Consider the following 27570-nt stretch of genomic DNA (forward strand, 5'->3'; position numbering starts at 1 on the left):
GTCCCCAAAATAATTATTGGCTGTGGGAGAATGGGGCTCCCGAACTGTCTCAGAGCCATGGATGGCACACATGTCCATGTCCATTGTCTGCCCCCCACAAGGTTCACATGAATACATCAACTGGAAAGGATACTACCTGTTCATTTTGCAGACCTTGGTTGAGAATCTCCACAGAAGGAGATTCATGTACATCAAAATGGGATGTACCGCAGGGTGCATGATACCAGGGTATTCCAGAGGAACATTCCAGGGTGTTTTCAAATTTGGACAAGGGAGGACTTTCGTTCCTCCCGGCAACATGGTTATCAGTCAGGTATCTCTATCCACTGTTACTTTAGGGGACTTGTGTTGTCCTCCACTGCCTGGCTCATGAAGCTGTACCCTGATGTGAGAGCATCTGGCAGAAGAAGGTTTAATTACACACTGATCAGTTGCAGGAAGGTGGTGGAATATGACTTTGACTAACTAAAAGCAAGTTGGTGCTGCCTGCAAACCATTTGGGTGTCAATGCATGTAATGCCATTCATGTTGTCAGGGCGTGCTGTACACTGCACAGCAGATGTGAGGATGGGGGAGTACTTTCACTAGGAATGAGTCAAAGACCATACTGGTTTACAGATCCAGTACAGACAATCAGAAAGTCACAGGGGTTGGGTCCAGGGAAGCGAGGGAAGTAAGTGATGCCCTGCATGCCCACATTCTTGGTTGCCGGGGGAAATGCTCTTATATGGAGTTGTGATTCACCTACCTATCCATACCAATTTATCTCTTGTCAGTCTGACTGGATAAAAGCTTTGATTTGAATTTTCTGTGTCTTTGTTTCCCATTCGATTGTGCAAATACTTTATTTGAAAACAACACAAGCACACCAGCTGCCACTGTGTTAGGAAAAGAGCAAAATCTGTACTGAGCTGTAAACAGCTGACAATATAGACAATCAGGGCAATGTCACAGGAAATGGAATTGCACATTCTACTCCTTGCACAGGGATAGAATGAACAAATACATCTGCCAATGTACACTTCCACTGTAGGAGTGCATTGATTGGCTCATGCCCCAGCCAGAGCTCTTCATTGTCTGTGTTAAGGGGCTTAGTCCTTCACCCACTCACTTCCCTGGTCCTTCTCGCATGAACAGAGAGCAACAATATCCGAAGTCCAAAGATGCAAACAATTCGATGTTTATTGGGGTGAACTTCCAGCAAGCATAATTCCAGTTTCCTTCCTTAGTGTCCCCCTTCCCAGCTCTGACACCACAGAGCCTTACCTGTGTCCCTGTTCCCATTTCCCCCCCTTAGCAAAACATGATTCCAATTTCCCCACCCCCATCCCCTGTTCCCATTCCCCCCTTTACTTCCTGATTGACTGCAGACTATATAGTAAAACTTAAGTTCTGCTTAGCTATACCTTAACCTATTATTTTACTGACATTTAACTAACTAATCCTAACATATTGTAACATGATTATTTAATCAATTATATCCCACCACCTTAATTAGTTTACACCCAGCAAAAGTAATTATACGGCAGACAGAAACAATCACAGAACCAGACAGAGACCATGCAAATAAACAATAACAAAGTGGGAACTATAATGACAAAACAAAACAGAAGTGAGGATTTCACAACTACATCTATAAAGACATAAGGGGTTCCCAGCTGTGTCTATTGATAAGTGAGTTCTTACCGAACAGAAAACTATCAAACTAAACTTCCTTGTACATCCTCTAGGCTCTTCCCTTTCTCTGGAGGTGGTAGATCAGATCTCCTTTCTAACAGCCCCAGATTGCCTTATTTCAATGTGACTAGGTTGGGATGTGAGGAGGTGACCATTTGCTTCCCAGCTTATGGCTGCCTCTACTGCTTAGCCAAAGGCCTTAGCCTAAGCACAGGCCTCAGACTGGCACAGTAAGAGAAGGCCCTTACACCGGCAGACAATGATTTTGATTCTTTCTTTTATACCTCTAGAACTAGCTAAGTGATAAGAATACACCTAAATTCGTAGAGTATAGGCCTTTACAGATAGGCCTAAATATCTATATCCTAACAGTCTGCATGACATGAAAGAGAGTCCATTATCCTCATTTTAGAAATGGGGAAGCTGAGTCACAGAGAGGTTAAGTGACTTGCTCAAGGTCAGGCAGCGAACCTGTATTAGAGCTGAGAAGGAAACCCCAGTCTCCTTACTCCTGCTCTCCACTGTACTGTGCTGGTGGATTGACCGCATACTACATTTATCGATAGAATCACTGTCTCCAAGAGATGTGTCTGGTTAGGAAATCGGCTTGTCACAAAACTTGGCATGAGTGAAATAAATAACAAACCAGGGAACCCTGTTGCATTCCTAGCAGGATCGTATTGTTTGATCCTAGAGGGATCTGTTGCCCTCAGGGAAATCCCAGGCTGGGAAAATACAACTCTTGTCTCCTCATGTGAGCAGCTGATTGCAAAATTAATCCACTTGTTATTACAGGAAAAACATGCCCCCAAGTTACAAAGGACCGATCATCCTTGTGGAGATATCCGCAAGTGCATATCACAGTGTATCTTGAGGTCCCACCCCCCCCCCAAGCAATTTTGAACTTCCACTCTTCCCCCCCCCACAATGCATGTATCATGTTGTTGTTTCAATAGCCATTTACAGCCCCAGTTGTCTTCCTCTCTCTTGCAAAAGATGAACGGGAAATTCTTGAATCTCACTGTTTCCAATGTAGCATTTCCAAGAGAGAACTGGAAGAGATCACTGGCCCGTGGAGTGGTGCTGAAAAGAAACCTGAGCCAATGGTCCAAATTCATTCCAGGTGTAACTTCATCAGGCTATAGAACGTGGGAAAAGAGAGTTGGGTTCCAGAGATTCCAGGAACTTTTTAATAAAAGAAAAAAAATAATGTTATAAACAGCTTTGCAGAATGATCATGAAAATGTACCAGTCCAGCCACAAACTCTGCTTTCCTGCCCTTTACCTTGATGATAATGAAATAGCTAGCAATATATTACTCGCCTCAGGTGAATGTGTGAGGTAGAATTTGGGGATGTGTGGGTTATAAGGCATTTATTTAAAAATAGATAAAAGAACCCAAATTCAGCTCTGGAGTAAGTGGCTGTAACTCCAGCATAGTCTGCAGAGCTGCTCACATTTACACCGAGTATGAATTTGCGTCCTTTTGTAGCCTTTTCCATGCTTTGATCTCTGTTTCCCTCTCTGAAGTATTGTCATGGTGGAAAGAAATGTTGCCTATAAAATCCATCTGGTTTTGGTGTTTAAGTGGGCGAAGAAAGGCAGTTTGAAAAGGAAAGTAGCAACTGGCCTGAGACGTGGAGTCTGGGTTTGCTCGGATTTGAATTCAAGTTCCCCCCAATTTGGGTCCGTTCCACAGATGAGCTTGATCTGTGAAGATGAGAACTGTGACCTACATGGATCAGCCGTATCTGGTTACTACAGCGACAAATGTAAGATGTTAAAGCTTTTTGTTCCTGTGTGGCCTGTGGAGTCAACACAGCTAAGGGAGAGGGAGCTGGATTCTATTCCTGCTTGTCCTTCATCAGCAGAATTGTCTACTAAGGCCCCAAATTAAACACATGTTTAAATGTTTAGCTGAGTTCAGGCCTAGTGCCAATCGGTTATACAGGGGCAGTGAGGTTGCCTCACTGTTGCTGGGGGCATAATGTAAAGTGTATGTGGGGGGGGGAGGGGGTACAGATGTCACTAAGGGCAGAATTTGACCTTTATTATTGGGGATGATGTGCAAAAAGAATAGAAACCAGTTTGGCCTCCCAGGGCCTGATCCAAAGCCCACTGAAGTCAATGGAAAGACGCCCACATGCCAGGCCCCCAGATCCCAGGGTGAGTTTGCAGGGCTGGCCGTTAGCAAAAATGTCTTTTTATTTGTAAATTGAGCCCATTGATTGATTGATCTAGCTCTGGGTCTTATCTGAACTTCATACCGGAGGGCACCCACCCAGAGCTCTAAGATTTGATAGAGAAATTACTATGAGACAGTGATCCTCACAATGCCATTGTTTACTTAGTCGCCTTTCAGAGTAGAACAGCACTTTAATGCTGCTAGCGTGTATTGTAAATCAGCTCAGGAATTTATTTCTGCTCGCTGGAGTGGCACTAATGCAGTGCGGGATTTTTTCACCTAAAAAGAAGCCTTTAAAGTTTCAAGATTTATAGCCAAGTTGGGGTTTTTTGTTTTTTTTGGGGGGGGGGGCGCGTTTTGTTAACCCAAATAGGAATTCCACAAGGGTGTTTTTCTGTTTTTATTTAATCTCTTTAAACAACTCCATTTAGGCAGAACAAAAAGACATATTCACCATATATAGACTACCAACTTGCATGTAAATGTGAAATACATATAAAATAAGAGAGGCATAGTAGGTGAAGTAATATATTTTATTGGACCAACTTTCTGTTGGTGCGAGAGACAAGCTTTTGAGCTTTTCTTCTTCAGGTCTGGGAAAGGCATACCTAGTGTCACAGCAAAATGCAAGGTGGAACAGATTGTTTAATGTAAGTACTTAGGACATATTGCAAGGGACAAGGCATTTGATGGATGATCATCTTAGATCTGTCATATTTGAAAAGTACTTTGAACATATAAAGGGCTAAATATTACAAAAGATTGTCAACAAAGTAATTGACAGATAGGACCTTATGACAGGATTTTCCCAAATTCTGAACATCAGAATCTCTGTTTGAATCTAGTCCAGATTCCCTAAATACTCGAAAGATGATTGAGGGGTTCACATACTACAGGGACCATATAAGTACCTTAGATGTCATAGCAGTAAGGTGGATTTGGTTTGCTTTTACAGAACGAGCAGACTGTTTGCCCACCTTTGCTTCTTCCACTGTGTATTTGGTAATCCACAAACCTTGGATTTTCACTTTTAAAATACTTCCATGTACATTTAGTGCTGGTGAAGGGCGCTGGATTTACCACCCTGGAGACTCTGCCTTTGTTTATCCACAGAGCCGATACAACACAGGCAGCCACCCTACCTCACCTGTGTATGTCAAGCCTGATCTTAAAGCACTTTACGAAGCTGGGAAAGCATCAGTGTCTCTGTTTCACAGAGGGGGAAACGAAGGTATACAGAAGCGATGAAGCTTGCCCAAAGTCATACGGCAAGTCAGTGACAGAACCAGAAACAGAGCCCAAGGCTCCTTTCATCTATTCTAGTGCCCTGCCCAGTGGAACAGGCTAACTCCATTCAAGTTAATGGGAGTTTTGCCAAACCAAGGACTTCAGGGCTGAGCGTGGTTATGATTGGAATCTCGCCAGTATATAACAGTGGCTTGTTTGTAACATATGTAGCAAATAGGGTGAGCAGATGTCCTGATTTTATAGGGACAGTCCTGATATCAGGGTTTTTTTGTTATATGGGTGCCTATTACCCTCAACCCTTTGTCCTGATTTTTCACCCCTGCTATCTGGTCACCCTAGTAGCAGAAAGGAAGTAAAACTTATTCTAAGTCTCTCTTCTTTCCTACTATGACATGGGATGGTTAGCGGCAGTCGGCATTATGACTCCACCTGCCTGGAAACAGAGAGGGAGAAGAATTATGAGCAAAGTTCTGTGTCTAAAAACTGCTTTCCACCCCCTCTCCTTCCACTTCTCCTTCCAGTTGACCTAGAAGCATGGGGCCCTGACCTCATTCCTCCTGCCATGCCTCCTCCTTCCTAGATGAGTCTCAAAGCTGAAAACCAAGTTAAATAGCATAATTGCAAATGGTCCTGAAAACCCTGAGACACATACATACACAGGGCAGAAGGGGAACTCCTGACCTGAGAAATTGCAGAATGCTTAGAGCTTGGCAGTAGCTAGCAGAGTGTGTGTGTGTGTTGTGGTGGGGAGTGAAGGAGAGATTTGGTTCTCTCTGGCGGTCCACTTCCCCATAATAACTAACCATCCTAAGGTGAGAGATGCCCTGGTGCCTTCATTATGTTGCCTCATATAACATGAGTGTTCTCAGTCTTCTTGCCACATGACTGTGCACCGTAATCCTAACCAGCTCCTTAATCCTTAATCCTCTAGCTCCTTAAATGTGTGCACACGCATGCGGTTTCCCTCCTATTCTGTGATGTCATAAATCAGCTTCCATTGCAGAGAGCTGCTGTGCATGCCATGCCCGCCCGCCACTCGAAAAAAAATAAAAGTGGGTTATACAAAATGAATTGACTTTAATTAGCAAACATTATAACCCTTCAAGAGCTGCTGAAACGTGCCTTTGGAAGGAGCTCGTAAAATGAATAGTATTGCAAAACCAGACTGTTTTGCTGTTCTTTGCCTGATCCCATTCTTTTAGGTATGATCAGATTGACTAGTTGTTCCTGTTCGTTAGTAGAGCCCATCACGTTCTGTGTGTTGTACAGAAATTGTGGTGGGGGGGGTGGGGAACGGCAGATCCTCAGCTGGTGTAAATTGGCATAGCTCCCTTGAAGTCAGTGGAGCTATGCTGATTTACACCAGCGGAGGATCTGGTCCATGCAATAAAAAGGGAGGCCCAGATCCTCAAAGATATTTAGGCTCCTAACTTTCTTTGAAATCAATGAAACCTAAATACCTTGAAGATCTGGGCCATAGTCCCTGTCCCAGAGAGCTCAGGACAGGCGAATAAGACAGACAAGTCAGGACAAGCTAATAGTGAAACAAGCATATTGGTATAAGTAATAGACTCTGCTGCCTAGTCAATGTCCGCAGGTCGGGTTTTGTAGGCATCGTGACAGAGGAGAGTGAAGGAGGAGTTTGAAAGAGGGGATAAGATGGGGAACTTTTCCACTGCATGAGGCCTTGGGAGATAGCATGAAGGTGCTCGGGGAGAAATGGACTAACAGATGGGGAAAGCCAGCATTGCAAAGCAAAGTTGACAACTTGCTAAGATAAAGTTGCTGACATATTGAGCAGGGTTATATAGTGAAGGACCTTATTGGTAAAAATGTGAAGCTTGTGTTTGACGCACTGGAAAAGGGACTCCACAAAGGGGTGATATGGCCAGAGCCACAAGCCAGTCAGCTGAGGCTAGCAGCAGCATTCGGAGTGGAACTGAGAACAGGGGCAAGGTTACAATAGTCAAGACTAATGAGGAAGGAGGTTATTTCAAAAGAATTCCAGCCTGGAGACCTAATCAGCCATGAATCTCAGCAGAGGGCAACTCTCTGAGGCCAGGTGTGAGCCGCACAACTGGAGTGGACTTGGATGTTGAGGCTAAATGTTGATTTGAAAATCAAGGGAACTCACTAAGGCACTGGTGGTTTATAGTCTGGTTTGGAAAGATACCTAATTAAAGTGTCAAGCAAGTAGCTCTCTTTAAGAAAGAAAACCAAATCTAAGCAGTTCTTTTCTCCTTAATGTTGCCACCCCATGATGGGAGTTCAACAGGAACAGGGTTTACAACAGCATGTGTTTAATGAAGCTGCTTCTAATTAGATTCTACAAAACTTTGTATGCACTGTTAAGAGCTGAATGCAGTGCTGATCTAAAACATCTGGATTTTGTTCCCACGGCTCAATGAAATCATTTTCAACAGGTTTCTCTCATGCCTGTAAACGTTTATTTGTGCCAGAAGAATTTGTGTCTGTCAAGCTGTCCTTGGGGTAGATTAAGGTAGACTCCTTGGGATTTTGGGTCTGCAGTCAAAAGGACTGGTCATGGAGTATTGACTCACCGATAGAGTAGCAGGCAGTGGTGCAGCACATAGCTGCTTAATGCCATCCTGGGAGGAGCTGCTCTGGGAGGTTGGTCAAGGGGTAGGATGAGAAGAGGGATTTCAGTAGAGGAGGGGCAGTCATCATACAAAGGAGAGTTTTGGGGTGGCTGAACATTTTGGTGTTTCCAAGCCCCATTTTGCCTCAATCGACCTCTGACTATGACAGCAAATTGCCTGGTCAGTCAAAGCACGTGATCTCGATGTATTATCCTCCTCTACATGATCGCGTGTAACGCTCATTACAAGTATCAGCCCTCCACACTCCCAAAGCCTTTTGGAGGTCCAATTCTACTCTCAGTTACAGCAGAGCAAAAGCAGAGTGGAATGGAGGTTACTGAGAGCAGAAGTTCCAGAGTAGCAGCCGTGTTAGTCTGTATTCGCAAAAAGAAAAGGAGTACTTGTGGCACCTTAGAACTAACAAATGTATTCTCTAAGGTGCCACAAGTACTCCTTTTCTTTTTGAGAGCAGAAGGTGGCTGTTTGATTTTTAAATGGAGGCTGCAGCCTGCCCCAGTGTCCTGTGAAACCTGATGGAGGGATAACTGACCATTGTGCTTTTCTTGTCCTCAGCTAGTGCCAATATCTGCAATGTTGTCCTGATGAGGCACACAGAGCTGGAAGAAGGGATTGATGTCCTGGACAGTAACGGAAACATTGTCGGATCTTCCAGAATTGCTGCCAAGCATGTATGTACCTGCAGGGTTCCCTTGAGCTTAGGGCACACACACGCAAACATGTATGTACCTGCGGGGGGTCCCTGGAGCTTAGGGCACTCATATGCAAACATGTATGTGCCTGCGGGGTTCCCTGGAACTTAGGGCACACACACATACACAGCTGGCCTTTAGGCCCCGGGAAGCTCATGGCTATGGGAACCTCTGGTTTGGGTGAGCTAGAAACAAAGGAGAATCTCAGCTGTCATTTAGAAAACTGGGATAGTCGAGGCCTTATCGATCATCTAAGATAAATGAGGCTATAGTGGTTAATTACCTGCTTTGCGCAGACAAGAACAGTGAGCACTCAGAAATCTGGGGGCTTTGGTGCACACAAAAAATGTACAGGTGACAGATCGGGGTACAGTTGGGGTAGAAGCTGCTTTTGAGCATGTGGCCCAGAATGCCTGGTTTAGTCAATCAAGATTAATCGTAGAATAAGAGTGATAGAAACTCTCATTTAAAATGTTAGCTACAAGTGGGGAAGGACAGCTCAGTGGTTTGAGCATTAGCCTGCTAAACCCAGAGTTTTGAATTCAATCCTTGAGGGGGCCATTTAGGGATCTGGGGCAAAAATTGGAGATTGGTCCTGCTTTGAGCAGGGGTTAGACTAGATGACCTCCTAGGTCCCTTCCAACCCTGATATTCTATGATTCTGTGATTCTGGTTACCGTGTGACCAGTCTAGCAGCAAAAGGCAGAATGAGATCCAGTGGGTGAAGCTGGACAAATTCAGATAAGAATGTATGGAGCAGATTTTTAACAGTGGTCACTGGATCAACTTCACTAGGTCTGTGGTTGATTCTCCAGCACTTGAGGTCTTAAATCAAGACTGGTCGTTTTTCTAAAAGATATGACATAGCTTCACCAGAAGTTGATGGGGCATGTGATGCAGAAGGTTAGATTTGTCTACTATGTTGGCAAATTATGATTTATGTTGGCAAAACATATGTCACGCAGCGGGGTGAAAAAAACCACATTTGAGCGACATATGTTTTACTGGCATAAGTGGTAGTGTGCACAGCGCTATGTCGGCAGGAGAGCATCGGTGGCGGGTGGAGCCCACCTTCCAGGAGACTAGCCCCCTGGCTCCACCCCTTCTGCCTGAGGCCTCCCCATGTGGTCAGAACCCCCAACCCCCCCGATGGCTGGAGGACCTCTGGGCCAGCTAGAGCCCTAAGCCTCCCTGCCCCCGGAAGAGTCCCGGGCTGGCTGGAGCTCCCCCAGCCACTCTGCGCCTCCCCTCCTGAGACCCTAAGCTGCCCCGTGGGAAAAGCTCATGTCTCTTCTGAAGAATCTCAGCTTTTTATATGTGCCATACAGGTTCCGGGGTGGCTGAGGAGGCAGTATGTGTTATTCAGGATCCTGGAGTTCAGGGAGATTACTGATGAATCCAGGAAGTTGAGTAGCACATACTGCCTTCTCAGCTGCCCCAGAACCTGCGTGGTGCGTAATAATAATCAAAAACTTCCTCACAACTGGCATCCAGCAGCTACAGCTGTGCCAGCTGGCCCCACCATAGCTACCTCATTGGATGTGGTTTAATTATGTCGACAGGAGAGCTCTCTCCCATTAGCATAGAGCAGCTACACAAGAAAGCTTACAGCAGCACAGCTATTGGTACATCTATGCCACTGTAAGCTGTCTAGTGCAGAGATAGCCCTACAGTGATAGATTCAAAGAACTCCATCTTTTTAGCTTAACAAAGAGAAAGTTAAGGGGTGACTTGATCACAGTCTGGAAGTACCTGCATGGAGAACAGAAATTGGTGTGCTCTTCAGGCTAGCAGACAGAGATATGTATAACAAGATCCAATGGCTGGAAGCTGAAACTAGACAAATTCAGACTGGACATAAAGTGAAAATTTTTAACAGTGAGGGTAATTAACCATTAGAACAACTTGCCAAGGGTTGTGATGGGTTCTTCATCACTGGCCATTTTAAAATCAGTATTAGATGTTTTTCTAGAGATCTGCTCTAGCTCAAATAGGAATTAATTGAGGAAAGTTCTCTGGCCTGAGTTGTACAGGAGGTCAGACCAGATAGTCACATTGGCCCCTTCCGGCCTCATTATCTATGAATCTATATGCAAGTGACTGGTATCAACCTTGTTATCAATCTTTGTGGTTACATTCCAACCACATACATACCATTAAAAAATGCTAGGGAAAGGATTTCTGTGCCAGTGGATTGTTTGATCAATGAAGGCATATGCTGGGAGCAGTTCTAAGTGTCTGTCTTCTATTTATTTTATTTTCAGGCACTGATAGAGACAGCCCTGACTAGAGTGGTCCTGCCAATGCCTATACTGGTTCTACCTCCAATTATTATGTCTATACTGGAAAAGTAAGTGTTGGGTGATGTGGGGCAGGGGGGAATTTCCATGGAAAGGGAAGCCAGGGGAAAGTGAGGAACAGCCTCATGGGTAAAGATGTGCAATTTAGGGTACATCTGCACTGGAGTTGGAAGACATCATTTCCTGCTCGGGGAGACATACCTGTGCTAGCTCAAGATAGCATGCTAAAATAGCAATGTAGCCACAGCAGTGCAAGCAGCAGGAGGGGGCTAGCCAAGACCTTAAGTATTTACTCAGGTCAGCTAGCCCATCCATGCCACCATGGCTACTCTTCTGTTTTTAGCCAGCTAGTTCGATCAGATCTAGCACAGGTATGTCTACCTGAGCCGGAGGTAACACCTTCAAGCTCCAGTGTGGACATTAACTGTGATTTCAGAAGAAATATCCTTGTCAAACTGGCCAAGGACAAAAGTATACTCCAGTAGAATACAGTAATTGTATTCTTACACACTGCATTGTTATTTCGGCATTTTTGGCAATCGGTGTAGAATACTGTAGCATTAATATCAGTATTATTATTAAATAATAATAAAAGGAGCAAGAAGAAATCTTTCTGAATTGCTGCAGTTGCTTGATGACCTTTACTCTTTAGGGGTCTGAAAACCCACTGTATTCAATGGATAGATTCCTATTGATTTCAGTGAACTTTGGATCAGGTCGTAAGCATGTAATTTCATCCAGGCCTTGGGCCTCTTTCTGAAAAACTGGGCCTAATTGTACGGAAGCATGGGTAGAAAACTAGCCTCAAATGCTGTCTGTTGCATGCTCTGTGAAACTTGGCTTCCTGAGATTAAGATTGGCTCCCTCATGATGTATGGCTCCATGGTATTTCAGTGCATTTTTGAGAAATGCTACATTTTTGGTAGCACTTTAGGGTGTGTGTGGTATGGGGCAGCATTATCATATTATGTCTAATTATCAGTGTCACTGCATTTTAACAAAATATGTGCTACATCCATTGACTATTTCCATTTTCCTCCTCCCCTGTGTTCCAGCATGTCTTTTCTTTTCTGCTAAGAAGGTAGTGCAGTGAGTTCTTTTTGTTCTAGATGTTTACTCTTTCCTGGCTTCTTAAAAAAAATTTCTCTGCCAGAGAAGAGGCCATCTACTATTATCCCATCTGGACACCTCATTCAGTTTCAATGGTCTTCAATGGGGCGTGTGTCACCTGTGAACCTTCAGAGACTGATTACTGCATTGAACGATAGAGCCTCTAAAGTGCCAGCTACCTTTGTTCTGACGGCTAAACTGGAAGCACTTTTTAAGCAAATGTTAATGATGGCAACTCTAAAACACTTCACTGACAAAGTAAACAATAATTAGCACGACTGGGTATTGAACCTCAGCTTTGGGTAGCAACAGCTTTGTCCTTGGTCCATAAATGCCATTGGGCTGTGTGAAATTCTCTCTGCTTGTTAACAGGGATCAAGCCTTTTTTCTGTAAGCGTTAATGACTGATGGTTTCTGGGCATCTTGCATTAATTCATTTGTATTACTGTCGCCTCTTGAGACCCTCTCCAAGACCAGGGCCCCAGCATGCTAGGTGCTGTACAAACACATAGTGTCCCTACCCTGGATTCTCTTAAATGGACACAACAGGGTGGCAGGAATCACAGTATTATTAGCCCCATTTTACAGATTTAGAAAATGAGGCAGAGCGAGATTAAGGGCCTGTCTGCATGGGGATATTGACCGGAATAATTCCAATTTGGATTAAGCTAAACCGGAATAAGCATCCGATGAAGTGAGCTGTAGCTCACAGAAGCTTATGCTCAAATAAATTTGTTAATCTCTAAGGTGCCACAAGTACTCCTTTTCTTTTTGCGAATACAGACTAACATGTCTGCCACTCTGAAAAAAGTTTCCACACAGTTATTCCAGAATAGCTGTTATGCTTTAAAATTGCACCCTACCTTATTGTGGAATAATTTCCTTGTGTAAACAAACCTTAAATGGCTTGCTCAATATCACAAAGGTAGTCCCAGCCCATTGCCTTAACAACAAGACCATCCTCCTTCCCTGTTATTAATTATTTCTGTAGCACAAACCCTGTGCTTGGTACTTTCCAAACAGACATGCTGTGAATACTGATGATACTTACTTTTCATTGGAAGCACTTTACAAAGAATCGCGGTATTATTATCCCTATTTTACACATGGGGAAACTGAGGCAAAGGGATCAGAAGTGACTTGCCCAGTGTCACCCATTAGGTCAGTGGCAGAGCTAGGAATTGATTCCAGGACTCCTGAGACCCACATAGTTCATGCCAAATAAAAAATCTGTGCCGTTTGATGAGATGTAAAACTAACACCTTGTGTGGCATGTGCAAGGTGGTTTAAAGATCTTATGGAACTTTTGATCTCTTTTTCCCAAAGATCAGGCTGTGAACCCAGGTGTCCAGACCAAATCCCAGACTGGGGAATTCTGGCATAACCTTAAAATACCACTCTCTGTTCCAGTCATAGTCACCTTCCTCCCCTCTCCCCCCATGACCTTCTTGGGCTTTGCCTTTCTCCAGCATCTCCTCCTGTTCCCATTAAATCCTCCAGGCACTAAGCACTGCCTGCTCCAGCCTGCATTTCCAGAGATGTAGTGATCTTCTCCCATCACCAGTGTTTGCTTTCTCTACTCTAAATCTGTGGCTCTTTCCTGCTGCATGGTGTGGTTGCTGTGGTTGCTCTGTTCATCCACGTTTGTGCAATGGTTTTCTCAGGCCAGTTATTATAGTATGAGGCTCCTTTCTTGCAGTAAGGAGCTGTCTGTCCCTAAAAATGGGAGATTGACAGCTTTTGGGATGCCAGCAGAGGGTGCCCAAAGGCAGGAGTCTCCCACTGGAGCCAGAAGACTCCACAGGCATGTACCTGTGCAGTTCTACATTTTTTTGCAGGGTTTTTTGTTTTTAGTGGTCAGTGAAATAAACATTTTCAGTCCAATTTGATGATGACTCTCTGAGGGGAAGACTAAAGAGGAAGGGCCTTTTTGGAAAAAGTGAGTTTTCAGTTCAGGTCAGTACAGGAAGGTGGAGGCATAACAGACAGGGTCAGCAAGGAAGGCAAGTCGATTTATAAACCAAGTTTTGAGCTGGCCAGCAAAGCCACACGGGTTTACTCCAGGAGAGGATCTGGCTCATAAAGACTCCATTGGGGCATTGGCTGGGATTATACATTTTTATATTCATACAATAGTAGTCTATTTGTCATTTTTCTTGAAATCACAGTTCCTGGAGTCAAACGCTGAGGTGAGAATCTCAGGTTTCAGGGTTTTTTTAAAGTAATTTTTTAGCCCTTGTGGATGCAAAGAAGAGCTTGAAAATGTGATCTGAGTGCCCCCTAAAGGCTCAGAAACCACCAAACCAACAAAATTATTATTTATTATTTTTAAAAAAATCTTATGATTTTTAAGCCAATATCATGGTTCGGGCTCTGGCTTTCGATTTCTGAATGCTTTGGATTGGCAATACTGTGCTTATATTATGAGGATGAGCAGAAATATAATTTCTCTACATATTTATAATAATATTTACAGACAATGCAGTAGATTTTCAAAGGCACAAATGGCATATAAGCACCTAACTCCCATTGACTTTCAGTGAGAGATAGGTGTCTCGCTGCCATTTGTGGCTTTGAAGATCTCTCCCATTATAATATCTAGTTTTGGAAAGCTGTGATACCTTATTCTGATTGCTGCCTTGCTTTCCTCCCTCTTCAGTTCCAACATGAACTTATCGCTGCTGTCTTGAGAACTGTTAGTGCTTTAAAAATTGGTTCCATACCACCTGAAAGCTTGGAACCCCAGTTTTCAAGTGCTATGAATCTCTATCCTTTATTTATCTATAGCAATTTGTGAGTTATCAGCTGCTAAAATCATGTTAGTATTGACATGGGGAAAATCCCAAGATCATAATCATGATTCTGTGATTTTTAAGATCTTCTGTTTCAAGTCAGTTAAACATTAAACTGCATCTCCCAATCGTGCTGCATTGCCTCATAGAAGTTGTAATTTAAATGCCTGACCAGACTACATCTTCCATGATGCACCATACAGCCTGGTCAGAGGGGAAGCTGCATTGCATCATGGGAGACATAGTCAAGCCAGGGAACCTGGCCCATAGGAGAAAATGGTGGCATGAAACTCCTGAACTACAACTCCCATGAGGCAATACAGTACTATGAAGAGATTCAGTTTAATTTTGAATTGGCTTGAAACAAAATGTTTTGGATCAGTTCAGCAAACTGAAATATTTCAATACAAGTGTAACCAACCTGAAATGAAGTATTTTGATTAGGTATTCCTGATGGAAAACTGAAAATTTTTGGCAAAATCAAAATTTTCCAGTGAAAAATTTCAATTTTGCAGAAGCTGTCTTTTCTGTCAAAAAATCATTTAAGTGGAAAATTGCCTGGCAGCTCTTTTTCCTGTCTGTCTATCTGAGAGACAAGGTGTGTAAGCTTGAAAACTTGTCTCTTTCACCACTTTTACTTTTATTGGAAGTTGATCCAATAAAAAATATGACCTCACCCAGGATCTTCTAATATCCTGGGACCAACAAGGCTACAGCAACACTGCAAACTCTGTCTGACAGACAGCTGTCTGTCATATTCTGGTTATTGTGGGAAAGTTTTATTGCAGTTATATCAAGAGACATATGAGATGTATTACACATAGCTTTAGTTATTAAAAAAATCTCATATTACTTTAGAAATGGTGAGGAGAATGATGACTTCTTATTTTTAAGGCTGAAGGTGATTTTAATTAAACCTAGGCCTGAGTCACAAAGTTCCATCTGGATCTTCCTCAGAGTTCTGCTGTGTTTGCATCTGAGGTTGTGGTTAGTGAGAAAAGTGACTCTGACAAATGCCAGTCTGATGCCAGGGGTAAATTGGTGTAATTTCCTTGACTGAAGTGGATCTGTGTTCCGTCAGCTGAGAATTTGCCCATAGTCCCCATCAATGGTTTTTAGCTTAAAACAAGACTAATACAGTGTTGTTGGGGGGTTTTATCCAATATTTTAAAAGTTTATTTTAGTGGCCAGTTCCTGGTCGTCGTCTTTCCACTTGGATCCAGGTCTTTCATCTCTCCCAGCCATCTATCGCATCTCTCCATCTGCATGTTTTAACTCCCCCAGCTGCCTCTCTCATCTCTCATGCCATTTTTTTCAGCTCTCTTGGCGTCTCTAGTCTCTTTGCCTGCTGCGTATTTTAACTCCCTGGGCTTTCGTTCTTTACTCTTCAGGCAACTCAGTGTTACCTCCCACTGCTTAGCTCCCCAGTGTTCCGTTCTTTTACCAGGTCTCATGCATCTCCTGCTGCCTGGACATGGTGTGGAAGCATCCAACCTATAGAATCAACATTTATTTTGGGATGGCATGTGCTGTGTGAGCAGCATAATGCCAGTTATTTTGCACAGATGTATTCTTATTTCAGTTGTATAATTAACAACAGCTATGTTAAGACAGCCTTAATAAAATATAAGTATGGTTTAGATGCATCCATGAAAGTAAGAAAATTTTAAGTATGGGACATAGATAATTTTAAAGCAGAAGAAAGTAGGAGAACTCATCATGTGCCTTCTCTGGTGTAGACTCACTGGACCCCTTAGCGTAACTCTGACTTCAGTGGAGTTACACCAGGAATGAAAGTATCCTACTTGTATCTCACAATGTTGTCATCATTCAGATACTTGTAGTTATCCTATTGTGCAGTGGTTATAGAGAGATGAGGAAGAAACGGTGCAAGGATTCTCCAACTAAGCATCAGTTGCCACAGCCATGTTCCCATCACCCTCCCGTTCCCCTCACCCAGCTTCCTTCTTTTCTCACAGAAACAGAATTAGAACCTATTCACTGTATGGATTATAACCCCAGTCTCAGACACAATTGCAGTCGAGCATGGCTGGCCTAACATGGTTATAAACCGCAGCCCTTGCTGGACGCTCCCATTGAGTTAATTGGGAACAGGACTGGGCCTCATCCTTTGGAAGTGGTTCTGTGTATTACCTAATGGGCTAGCCTACACTGTTCCTTGGGCTAGCATAAGTCTTAAAATCACCAGTCTGCATTGGGCAAAGAAACCAGCTTAGCACTAGCCATGCTGGAAAACACAAAAGAGTTATTGCTAGCATGATTCAAGCCATAATGTAGACAGTTCCAATGACTTTTTTCAGCCATCAAGGTAAGGTCTGTTAAGGTGGTTACAGTGGTGAGAGTATCAGAGGCTGCTGTACTCTCAGAAAGTTAGTTTGGTATAAATTAAATAGGGCTGTTGATTAATTGCAGTTAACTCACGCAATTTTCGTAGGAGTGGGTGGGTGAGATTCTGTGGCCTGCGTTGTGCAGGAGGTCGGACTAGATGATCAGAATGGTCCCTTCTGACCTTAGTATCTATGAATCTATGAAAAAACACAAGAAAATTAATCATGATTAAAAATTAATTCCGATTAATCACAGTTTTAATCGCACTATTAAACAATAGAATACCAATTGAAATTTATGAAATATTTTGGATGTTTTTCTACATTTTCATATAAATTGTATTCTGTGTTGTAATTGAAATCAAAGTGTATATTATTTTTAATTTCAAATATTTGCACTGTAAAAATGGTAAACAAAAGAAAGTATTTTTCAGTTCACCTCATACAGGTACTCTAGTGCAATCTCTTTGTTGTGAAAGTGCAATTTACAAATGCGATTTTTTTTGTTACATAACTGCACTCAAAAACAAATTAATGTAAAACTTCAGAGCCTACAAGTCCAATCAGTCCTACTTCTTGTTCAGCCAATCACTAAGACAAATAAGTTTTTTTGCATTTATAGGAGATAATGCTCCCCTCTTCTTATTTACAGTGTCACCAGAAAGTGAGAACAGGCATTTGCATGGCACTTTTGTAGCTGGCATTACAAGATATTTATGTGCCAAATAAGCTAAACAGTCGTATGCTCCTTCATGCTTTGGCCACTATTCCAGAGGACATGCTTCCATTCCGATGACACTCATTAAAAAAATAATGCGTTAATTAACTTTGTGACTGAACTCCTTGGGGGAAAATTGTATGTCCTCTGCTCTTTTATACCCACATTCTGCCATCTATTTCATGTTATAGCAATCTCGGATGATGACCCAGTACTTGTTTTGGGTCAATTTTAAGAACACTTTCACTGCAGTTTTGACAAAATGCAAAGAAGGTACCAATGTGAGATTTCTACACATAGGTACAGCACTCAACCCAAGATTTAAGAGTCTGAAGTGCCGTCCAAAATCTGAGAGGGACGAGGTGTGGAGCATGCTTTCAGAAGTCTTAAAAGAGTGACATTCTGATGAGGAAACTGAAGAACCCAAACCACCAAAAAAGAAAATCAACCTTCTGCTGGTCGCATCTGATTCAGATAACGAAAATGAACATGTGTCGGTCCACACTGCTTTGGATTGTTATCAAGCAGAGCCTGTCATCAGCATGGACTCATGTCCCCTGGAATGGTGGTTGAACCATGAAGGGACATTTGAATCTTTAGCACATCTGGCACATAAATATCTTGCAACGCTGGCTACAACAGTGCCACAAGAACTCCCGTTCTCACTTTCATGTGACATTGTAAACATAAGTGGGCAGCATTATCTCCTACAAATGTAAACAAACTTGTTTGAGCGATTGGCTGAACAAGAAGTAGGACTGAGTGGACTTGCAGGCTCTAAAACTTTACATTGTTTTATTTTTGAATGCAGTTATTTTTGTACATAAGTCTACATTTGTAAGTTCAACTTTCATGATAAAGAGATTACATTACAGTACTTGTATTAGGTGAACTGAAAAATACTATTTCTTTTGTTTTTTTACAGTGCAAATACTTGTAATCAAAAATAAATATAAAGTGAACACTGTACACTTTGCATTCTGTGTTGTAACTGAAATATATATGTTTGAAAATGTAGAAAACATCCAAAAATATTTAAATAAATGGTATTCTATTACTGTTTAACAGTGCGATTAATTGCGATTAATTTTTTTAATTGCTTGACAGCCCTAAAATTAAATACTTGGGGACATACAGAGGTATCCACATGGAATTTTAGTTTTATCCAAACTCCTGTCCATGAGAAAATAATAAGCTATGTTGTTATTTTATTTTTTTATATGGCATGACCAGTGTGCGTAGAGCTTATAAAAACATGGGGTCAAATACTCTGCTGAGTGTAAATTGGCACATCTTCAATGAAGTCAGTGGAAATGCTCCAGTTTACACCAGTAGAGATTTTGGCCCAATGCCTCTACTCCAGAGACCTTACAGCCTAAATCAGGTATGTCAGACATACAGCCCGGGTGCCAGACCCAGCCTGCTGGATGTATTTACGTGGCCCGTATGACATTCAGATTGTGAAGAATCTCAGCTTTCATTTAAAAAAAATTAGTTTCTAGCCCTCGCAGTTGCCAAAAAAAAAAAACCCAACCCTTTCCAAACCCAAACTGAGCGTACACAATGCTGTGTTTTCTTGAGTATGTAGAGAGTCTGAAACAGAAGCCTAGAGGAGTGAACTCTCTTGCCCTCTGTTGATCCAACTGTTGTGTCAGCTCTACAGCCCATGGTGGCCCACCAATGTCAACATTAACCATTTCATTGGTGATCACTTCAGTGGATAGAACTGAGAATGTGTTTCAGGTGCAAGGGCCAGTGTGGAAGAAGACACAAAGATGAGAGGACAGCAGCGAGGCAGAGGGGAAGGAGGACATGTTGGCAGAGCAGAGAGAGCCAGGGGTGTGAAGTGAGAACAGAGATGTAGGCAGGAGGGAGTCTCGGAGCTGGGCAAGGCCTAAAAGGCAGGGCTGAGAAGCTGGAAAGACAGGAGAGGAGGATGAGCTTGGCTGTTTCATTCTGAGTAGTCTGGAGGGGAGCAAGCAGCAATTGTGGCGAAAGGCCAGGGAGCATGAAGCTGCAGCGTTGGTTCCTTGAGGTATGTTTATAATAGCACACTGCACTTTTCAGCAGTGAATCTGATAATACAAAGGTGAAAACAGTCTCCTCACACCCTGCGTGTTGCCCCATGTTCACTGAAATTCTATTAGAGCACTCCCTATCCTTTCCCTACAAGACAAGTTTGCCCATTGCAAAACCCACCCCCACAGCTGATACCCCGTGGTCCCCTGGTGGGCAAGCTCAGAGAAATGGATATGGGGTTGGAGACTGAGCTCCCTCCTTGAGGAACAAGTGAAGGCATGTTAGCTGGATGGCATTTCAGCTGCCTGGGCTGTGCCCAGTCTGTAGATACCAAGTGAACCTCAGTCTCCAGCACATCTGTCACCAACATAGAATTCCCTTGAAAACATCTGGGAAGTGGGGAAGCTGCAGTCACTTTGATAATTCTGTTCTAGGCAGCAGAATTATTTTCTGTCCAATCCCAGGAGTGCAGTTACATCTTTCAGCAGCATTTGTATAGTGGATAGCGGAGAGGTGGTGTCAAGATTTTAACAGGGACTCGCACAACAATTTCTCCCTCCCTCTCCCTTAACCTGTGACCCTAGTATCTTGGGGTTTGTGTGCTGTGTAGGAGAGGAGAACTGGGAATCAATTAATTTGTTTTTCGAGTTAAACAAAAAGGGTTTCTCATAAACAGAGCCAAAGAAGATGTCATAACCTTATGGCAAACAGAGTTGTACTAGAGACCCTTGGCTGGAAATCTTTATACTATAGAGTGTGTGAGTAGGGCTACTGGTTTGATTGGTTCATGGTGAGGATTCTAGCTATTTTTTCCTATATAGGTCCTTAAACCACACTCATTGCTGGAATATCTTAGTGCCTTCCGGTACAGCATTAAGCAATGTGACTGCACATCTGTCACATTTTTTGTTCTCTCATCCTCTTCACAGAGTGTGCTCAGTGGAGTGTTTTCTTTTGGAGGGTTTATACACCCACATGTACATACGTTGCTATGTGTTTATATTAGAGATGACAAGGTCAACGACATGTTCCTAGCACTTAGAATGGAAAGTGGTGAGGTTCATAGTGGTCCTTAGTTCCTGAGGGAGTTCATTTTGCCGTCTCCAACCAGCCCCTGAGCAACCTCTGTCTCCAGCACAGACAAGCTTTACCTTTATTTCAGATAGTTCCATTGTGCCAGAAGAGAAAGATCATTGATAACAGTCCCCATCCTGAAGATGTAGGCTCTTTAGGTAACCTCGGCCCAGGCTGTTGAGTGCTTTGAAGATAAGGATTGAGATCTTGAACTTGATTTGGTAATGCAGGGAGTGGAAGGCAGGTTTGATGTGCTCATGTTGCTCAGGAGATCTGCTGCAGCGTTCTGTACCAGTTGGAGTTTGCTAAGGGCTGAAGGCTTCATGCCCAGGTATGTCACCTTGCTGTCGTCCAGAAGACAGAGGGTATAAAGTTCAAGACACTGGTTATATTGTTTTAATCAAATATCCTTAATTCTGCAATAAAAACAATTGAGCACCATTTTATGCATAGTTGAAAATCATCTCAAGCCACTGACTGGGCAAGGCACCAACAGAGTACCTTTACAATAATTTATTTTTGGCAGTGCCCAGAGTGTACCCAGAGCTTTCCAAACACTTTGCAAGGTTGGTCCCTGTCCCAAGGAGCTCCCAGTTGAAGGACAGTCAGACAAATAGATAGAGGTGAGGGAAAGGGGAAACAACAACAACAGGCAATTTATGTACAAGTCAGCTCAGTTCACTGTAGGTTGCCCAGCAGAAGTGGGTCTTCAAGAGGGACTTGCATGCAAGCAAGGTTGAGACCCTGTGGGTAAGCTCCAGAAGGTCATACCATGCACAGTGGGCCAAATGGAAGAAGTCATGGGGTCACCGGGCGAGAAACTGGCCAGTGGTCCGATAAGGCTGGTAATGTCGGCAGAGTGCAGGGGCTAAGGGGAATGCGTAGAGAGCGGCAAAGTTTTTACCACCCTGAAGATGAGAGTTCCTTTTCTCTCTCAACCTCCCATTCAGCCCAGATTTTAACGTGATAGGTCTCCAGGCATGCAGTGAAATGGGCTCAGCATCACGGCCACATGCACCCATGCCATGCTGAGGCTCCCACATGTCATAAGTCGAAGCTGTTTTTCCTTTTAAAAGGAAAATCCTGGAGTCCCTGGCTCCCTTGACAGCTGCCTTACCACAACCAAAACACTGTATTCCATTGGATGACCCTCAAAGGAGGGGTGGGGAGACTTGTAGGGCATCTGGGGGAAGCTTCCCCTGGGAACTGATTTTGAAAATAGAGGCCATCCAGCTGGCAAAATAAATGTGTTCATCAGGTAGATTTTTCTAATCTCTAGGGATAAATTGCTTGTGGCAGGGGTGGGTTAGCAGGATCAAGATATGGGACAGTTCCATCAAGGACAGGAAAATCACGCCATCCATTCCTTTATTTTGGAGGTGCAGTTTTAACAAGGTGCTCTGAGTAGCCCCCTCCTGCCTGGGATGTGCCTCAGGATACTTTGGGCTTTGACCCACAAGAAATCAGCATAATGTTCCTGCCCCATTGTAATTCCCAGTCTCCCATAATGTACATGTTAGCTAAGATCCTTTTTATATTAAATACGACAAAACCCACAGAATCTGTCAGTTGGGAGATTTCAGTTAACTCCTGTCATATTTAGTTTAGCATCTAACACCTTCTTCTAGGCAAATACAGCTCTGGTTCACTGAACCTGATAACTCCTTTTTAGTACACCAAGTGACTTCCATATGGAATAAATTACAGTACCTCCTGAAAAACACCAGAGGCAGCTGCCAAATTATGCAAAATTTAAGTCACTAATGAACAATGTGATGAAAGTTGAATGAAGGTGTATTTACAAGATCTACAACACACTGTGTCTGTGGAGCAGATGTACTGTCTGCATAAGTTGATATATAAGTGTAGAGATACACACACGTGTGTGTAGATACACACACACACACACAGATATGGGATCTTTAAGGTCTTTGTGTTTTAAATACATGTATCTGAGAATAATAATTTATACCTGAGCTCAGTGAGCCAGAAACTCCTCGTGATGTCATTAGCTTGCTTGTATCCGCTGTGCGTCTGCAGCAAGATACCAAAAAAGTAGGCATCAGGGAATTTTGAGGGGGAGTAGTCAGACAAAGCTTAAAAAAAGAGGGAGAGAGACAGACAGAAGGAGAAAAGTGGTGGCAATGGCAGGAGGAGAAATACTTTGCACATACATAGTGTCTTTCATCCACAGATCAATTTGCAAATGTTAATTGTGCTTCGCAGTCGAGTGTGAGAAAGGCAGTGCTGCTGTGTGCCTCAGAAATGGGAAGAATGGGATGTAAATATGATCATTTTGCAGGAACCCAGAAAGAGGAACAGAAGAGACAAGGCCCACATTTTTAAAGGCAGCTGCTAATTCTAGGTGCTTTGTGTTTGGGTGCCCAGCTTGAGGAACGCTGGGTCCGATTCACCATAGCTGTGCGCCTTGAAAATTGTTTGCCCCAGTACAAAGTGGATATAAAACACTACTGTTCTGATTTGCTAGTGTTTTGCCCTCACTTTCCATGGGTGTAAATGACAACACAAGATGCAGGGCAGCAACGTATTGCGCTCAGTGCATCTAAAGCTGAGCACCCAAAAATTGGAGCAACTCAGAATTAGAGACCACTTTGGAAAATGTGTGCTGATCTGACATATTCTGAATCACAGAGGGCTCAGGAGGGATATCCCTACTTGCACTGAGTCCTATCAGATTCCACAAGTAGCCTTGCTGATTTTAATGGAACTACTGATAGTGCAAGGTACTGTTCACAATCAGTGGCCTGAAGCATGTCAGGGCTGGTCTACACTGAAAATTACAATGGCTTTGGTACGTCTCTCCAGGGTGTAGTTAAAGACCGATCTAACCCCCAGTGTAGATAGTGCTAGGTGAACAGAAGAATTCTCCTGTCGATCTAGCCAGGGTGCTGGAACAACTCTTATAGTGCGGGTGCTGAAGGCAGAAACCACGTATTTGGGTTGTTGTTACTTCTTCAAGCCAGGGGGTGCGGCAACATTCCCCACACCCGTAGTTCCAGCACCTAAGGCCCTAGCTACCCCTTCTTGGGGAGGTGGATTAACTACAGCAGTGGGCGAACTCCTCCTATGGCTGTAGCGTCTTTGCTGACACGGTGCTGCTGTATTGTTTTAAGTGTAGACCCATAGTCTCAATGGCAGAGCTGTTAACAGGACCTAGGAATCTCGACTTCCAGTTTGGTACTTTAACAGCTGAGCAAGGCTCAGAGTTTAGTTACCTGGAAATAAATTAGTTCACTATTCAACAAACAGTGAATTAATTCCTTTATCTGGTACGAGATGACTGCTTTGCAAGTAGGAAATTGTGGAATATCTAGCAATTGAAATCAGATGTAGATTTTAGTGGCGGGGGAGCCAGCTGTGGGGATATTAGACAGCATTTCAATTCCCTCTCTGCAAAATGCAGAAGACAATATTTAGCTAAATGTTATTTTGAAAACTGATTTGAGGACAAAGATCCTAAGGGCAGAAGAAAAGTGATCCCTTCTCCACTAATTATGAATCATTTATCCTGAACTTCACAAATTTTAGAATCCGAGTCCCAATTAAGACGTTACACTTCATGTGTTAATTAGTTTTTTTTTCTTTAAATCAAGCCATAACTCTTCTTAATTAGGAGGTTATAGCCATTGTAATTTGAACTGGCCTGAGTTTAAAACACTCCTGGAAGTCACACCTGGGAGCTGTACAAGTGATCATTTTAAATTGGTTTAGTTTTGACTTGGGTGATTCTAAGGACCCCAACAGGGCAGTAATTAAAAAGGAGGCAGCTTCCAAATTAAAGTGCCAGGGTGATGTAAGCAATGATGTCTGGGTTCTAAACTGTACTCCAGGGAAGCCAGAAAGAGGCCAGTCTCTACAAGTTTCTCAATAAGGGCTCTAATGTATCATGACATTTTAAGCACAAATTGAATGCATCAGTTCCCACAATCTCCTCTCTCTCTCAGAGAGAGGGGACCAGTTATCCACTTTTCATTGCTGGCAATTCTTGAAGGCTCGTTTTCCTATAGAATAATCTTAGAACTTTGTTATAATATAATCAAGGGCCTGGTCCTGAACCTCTTAGGCATACACAACCCCTGTTTCCTTCCACAGGAATTCTACTAAGCATAGGCTACAAGGATTGCGCTTAAATTCTTTTCCAGGCTACTGATCCCAGAATGGATGAATATTGGATAATACGGGCCCAGCTTGCACAATGCACACTTAATGTAGAGCAGTGTTGTCTCCACTCACCATTAGTGAGGAGTTACGACTCTGGAAGAGAAAGCCGCGATGGTTCATTTACACCAGCTCAGGGTCTGGCCCTATTTTTATTCCCAAGCTTTACTCAAAGGAAAAATAAAAATGCAGCTCTCAGCCATCACCACTAGCGAGACTGAGAGAGCCTCAGGTGCTCGGCTAACCATTTCTCTCGATGTAGAGAGCTGTTTTGCTTGCTGCCGTTTGTGACATTACAATGCTGTCTTGTGCACAGTCGGGCTGATCAGAGAGATAAATGGAAAGAAGAATTGTGAAAAGCCCTGAGTGATGATTTTTAAATGAAGGGTAGGAAAGGCACTGGACTGGCACTCAAGAGAACAGAACTCCCTGCTGAACTGCTGGATGACCTTGGGCAAGTCCCTTCCCTTCTCCAGGCCTTCATTTCCCCTCCCACCCTCAGTCTGTCTTGCAGTTAAGATTGTAAGCTCTTTGGGTCAGGGTCTGTCTTCACTGCAGAGTTCACTCAGGCTTGTACTCTGGTCTTGTCCCTAACCCCCATCCTGTCCACATACAAAGCCCTCTCACCTGAGTTTGGTGGTGCTTCAAACCCAGGCTAGCTGGTCCGGCTGGGTCTGAGAGTTCAAGCCCGAGTTCTGCTTTCACTCTTTCCGGTAACCCACCCGCTTTGCAGTGAGGAAGCAGGCTTGAGTGCTGATTGTCTTCTGGTGCCTTCCCACAATTCCTCCCCCTTGTGCTGAGAAGGACTGACTAGTTCTCCCACTACTCATGGGGAAAGAATTATAGAGTGGCTCAGCTTACTGCAGCGCAAAGAACCATGGGTTATGTCCCTAAAAGTCCTAGTGACACACAACGGGGAGCACAGTACCAGTGAGGATACAGTAACTCCGGTACTATGGCTTGGCAAGGCGGCAGCTCTCACCCAGGTGCTCAGATGCAGGTACTGATCACCCGAGTTAATTCTGCAGCGAAGATAGGTATAGCCCGGGTGTCTGGTCCATGCCCAGGACAAGGGCCTCTTGCACCTGCTGTAACACAAATAATCAATAATAGCTTGAGGGTAGGAAAAGCTACTGTATTTGGCCCTCTAAGTTGGTGTATCTTGCACAGAGCAGTAAGAAAAGCAACCAACAAGAAGGTATACATCAAAGAAGCCCCACCATACTTCAACTTGCACATTTTTTGCAGCTGCTATGTGCATAAGTTACACATTGGGAAGTGCACATAAGAAACTCTCAGTTGGAGTAAGGGGGAGAACTTATGTTGTTTTCTTTTAGCTGGCTACGGGAGAATTCCCTGGTGCAGGCACTGTGAAAGGCAGCTACAAACACCCCTCTGTGGAGGGCATGCCAAGCTGGGGCTGGGAGCAGGAGGGGCGTGGTATGGCTGGGGTCGTAGCAGATGGCACTATGGCTATTTTGAGCAACTCCAGGTTATGTGTTGCAAGGCTGCCACAACTTACAGAAATTCCCTCAGTTATGGGGCCACAGCAACCCCCTGCTAGCCCAGACAGGGCTACAGCTTTGTGTGCTGGGTCCTGAAGGGGCTCGGTATGCAATTGCACCCAGGGAGTCCAACCTACATCAGCCTAGGCATATCACCTCTGAGTTTGGCCAGTTCACTTTAATGGAATTACACAGGCCTGCAGGATTGGGCCCTTTTGTGTGCACAACTCCCTGTGGGACAGATTGTGGTGCTCATACTCACCACGAGTAGCATTGACCTCTGTGAGTGGGTCCCATTGATCTCATTAGGACCACTCCCAGAGCAGGGTACTGCTCAACATGAGTAAGGGCCAGAGACCTGGTCCTTTCTCATGAATGTTTTGGCAGGGAGTCCTGAGCCAGGGAGATGGTCGGATCTCGAGGTGGGATTTGGAGTCAGTCACAGACAGGGAGACCGCTCCACTGCTCCTTATGCAGCGCTAACAGAGCAGCAGAGCTTGTTAGGCTGATGGTGCAGGGTAACCTGGTGTGTCTGTCGAGCTAACAAAGCCTCACTCCTCTTTACAGAACGTCTCTCCTGCGAGCCCGTCCCCGGATGGTTCTCCCAGTGCAAGGCTTTGTGTGCCTCGCAGCCTTTGGCCTGGCTCTTCCCTTGGCCATCAGTCTCTTTCCACAGATGTCGGAGGTCAGTGCATGTCTAGTCTATATCACACTGTGCAGTGCGAAGCAGAGGAGTGGTATCTCACACCATCAGTAGCTCCATTGAAGTCACTGCAACGTGGCAGCTTGTTTGCCTCACCCAGCTGATGGTGGGCAAGATTTTATCAGGTGATCTCCACAACCGCAGCCAATAGGATCCAAAACCTCACACAGTCTAAGGCTTTTGGGGAAGCCCCCAGCCAGAAGAGTCAGTGGGAAGGTTGGCTGTTTCTAGCCTAGGCGTACAGAGGGAGTGTTGACTTGGCAGTTTAGAGCAGGGGTGGCCAACCTGAGCCTGAGAAGGAGCCGGAATTTACTAAGGTACATTGCCAAAGAGCCACAGTAATGTGTCAGCTGCCCCCCCATCAGCTCCCAGCACCTCCCACCTGCCGGCAGCCCTGCCAAT

General features: G+C 43.9%; 1 protein-coding gene across 16 annotated transcripts in view; it reads left to right on the forward strand.

Moving 5' to 3' along the window:
* The window catches only part of SFXN5 (sideroflexin 5), a 167185-nt gene that overhangs the window by 110855 nt on the left and 28760 nt on the right, over positions 1-27570 (forward strand). For 15 of the 16 annotated variants that reach the window (XR_006280653.1, XM_038398444.2, XM_043512813.1 and 12 more), the window contains 3 exons: positions 8284-8399; positions 10685-10770; positions 27033-27150. Coding sequence is in view for 15 of the 16 variants with exons in the window: in XM_038398444.2 (XP_038254372.1) it covers positions 8284-8399; positions 10685-10770; positions 27033-27150 (320 nt within the window). In the remaining variant the exon portion in view is untranslated. The remainder of the gene's footprint in view (positions 1-8283; positions 8400-10684; positions 10771-27032; positions 27151-27570) is intronic. The other variant, XM_038398445.2, reaches the window with a different exon arrangement.

Source organism: Dermochelys coriacea, chromosome 4 (assembly GCF_009764565.3).
Source record: "Dermochelys coriacea isolate rDerCor1 chromosome 4, rDerCor1.pri.v4, whole genome shotgun sequence".
NCBI classification, from domain to species: Eukaryota; Metazoa; Chordata; order Testudines; family Dermochelyidae; genus Dermochelys; species Dermochelys coriacea.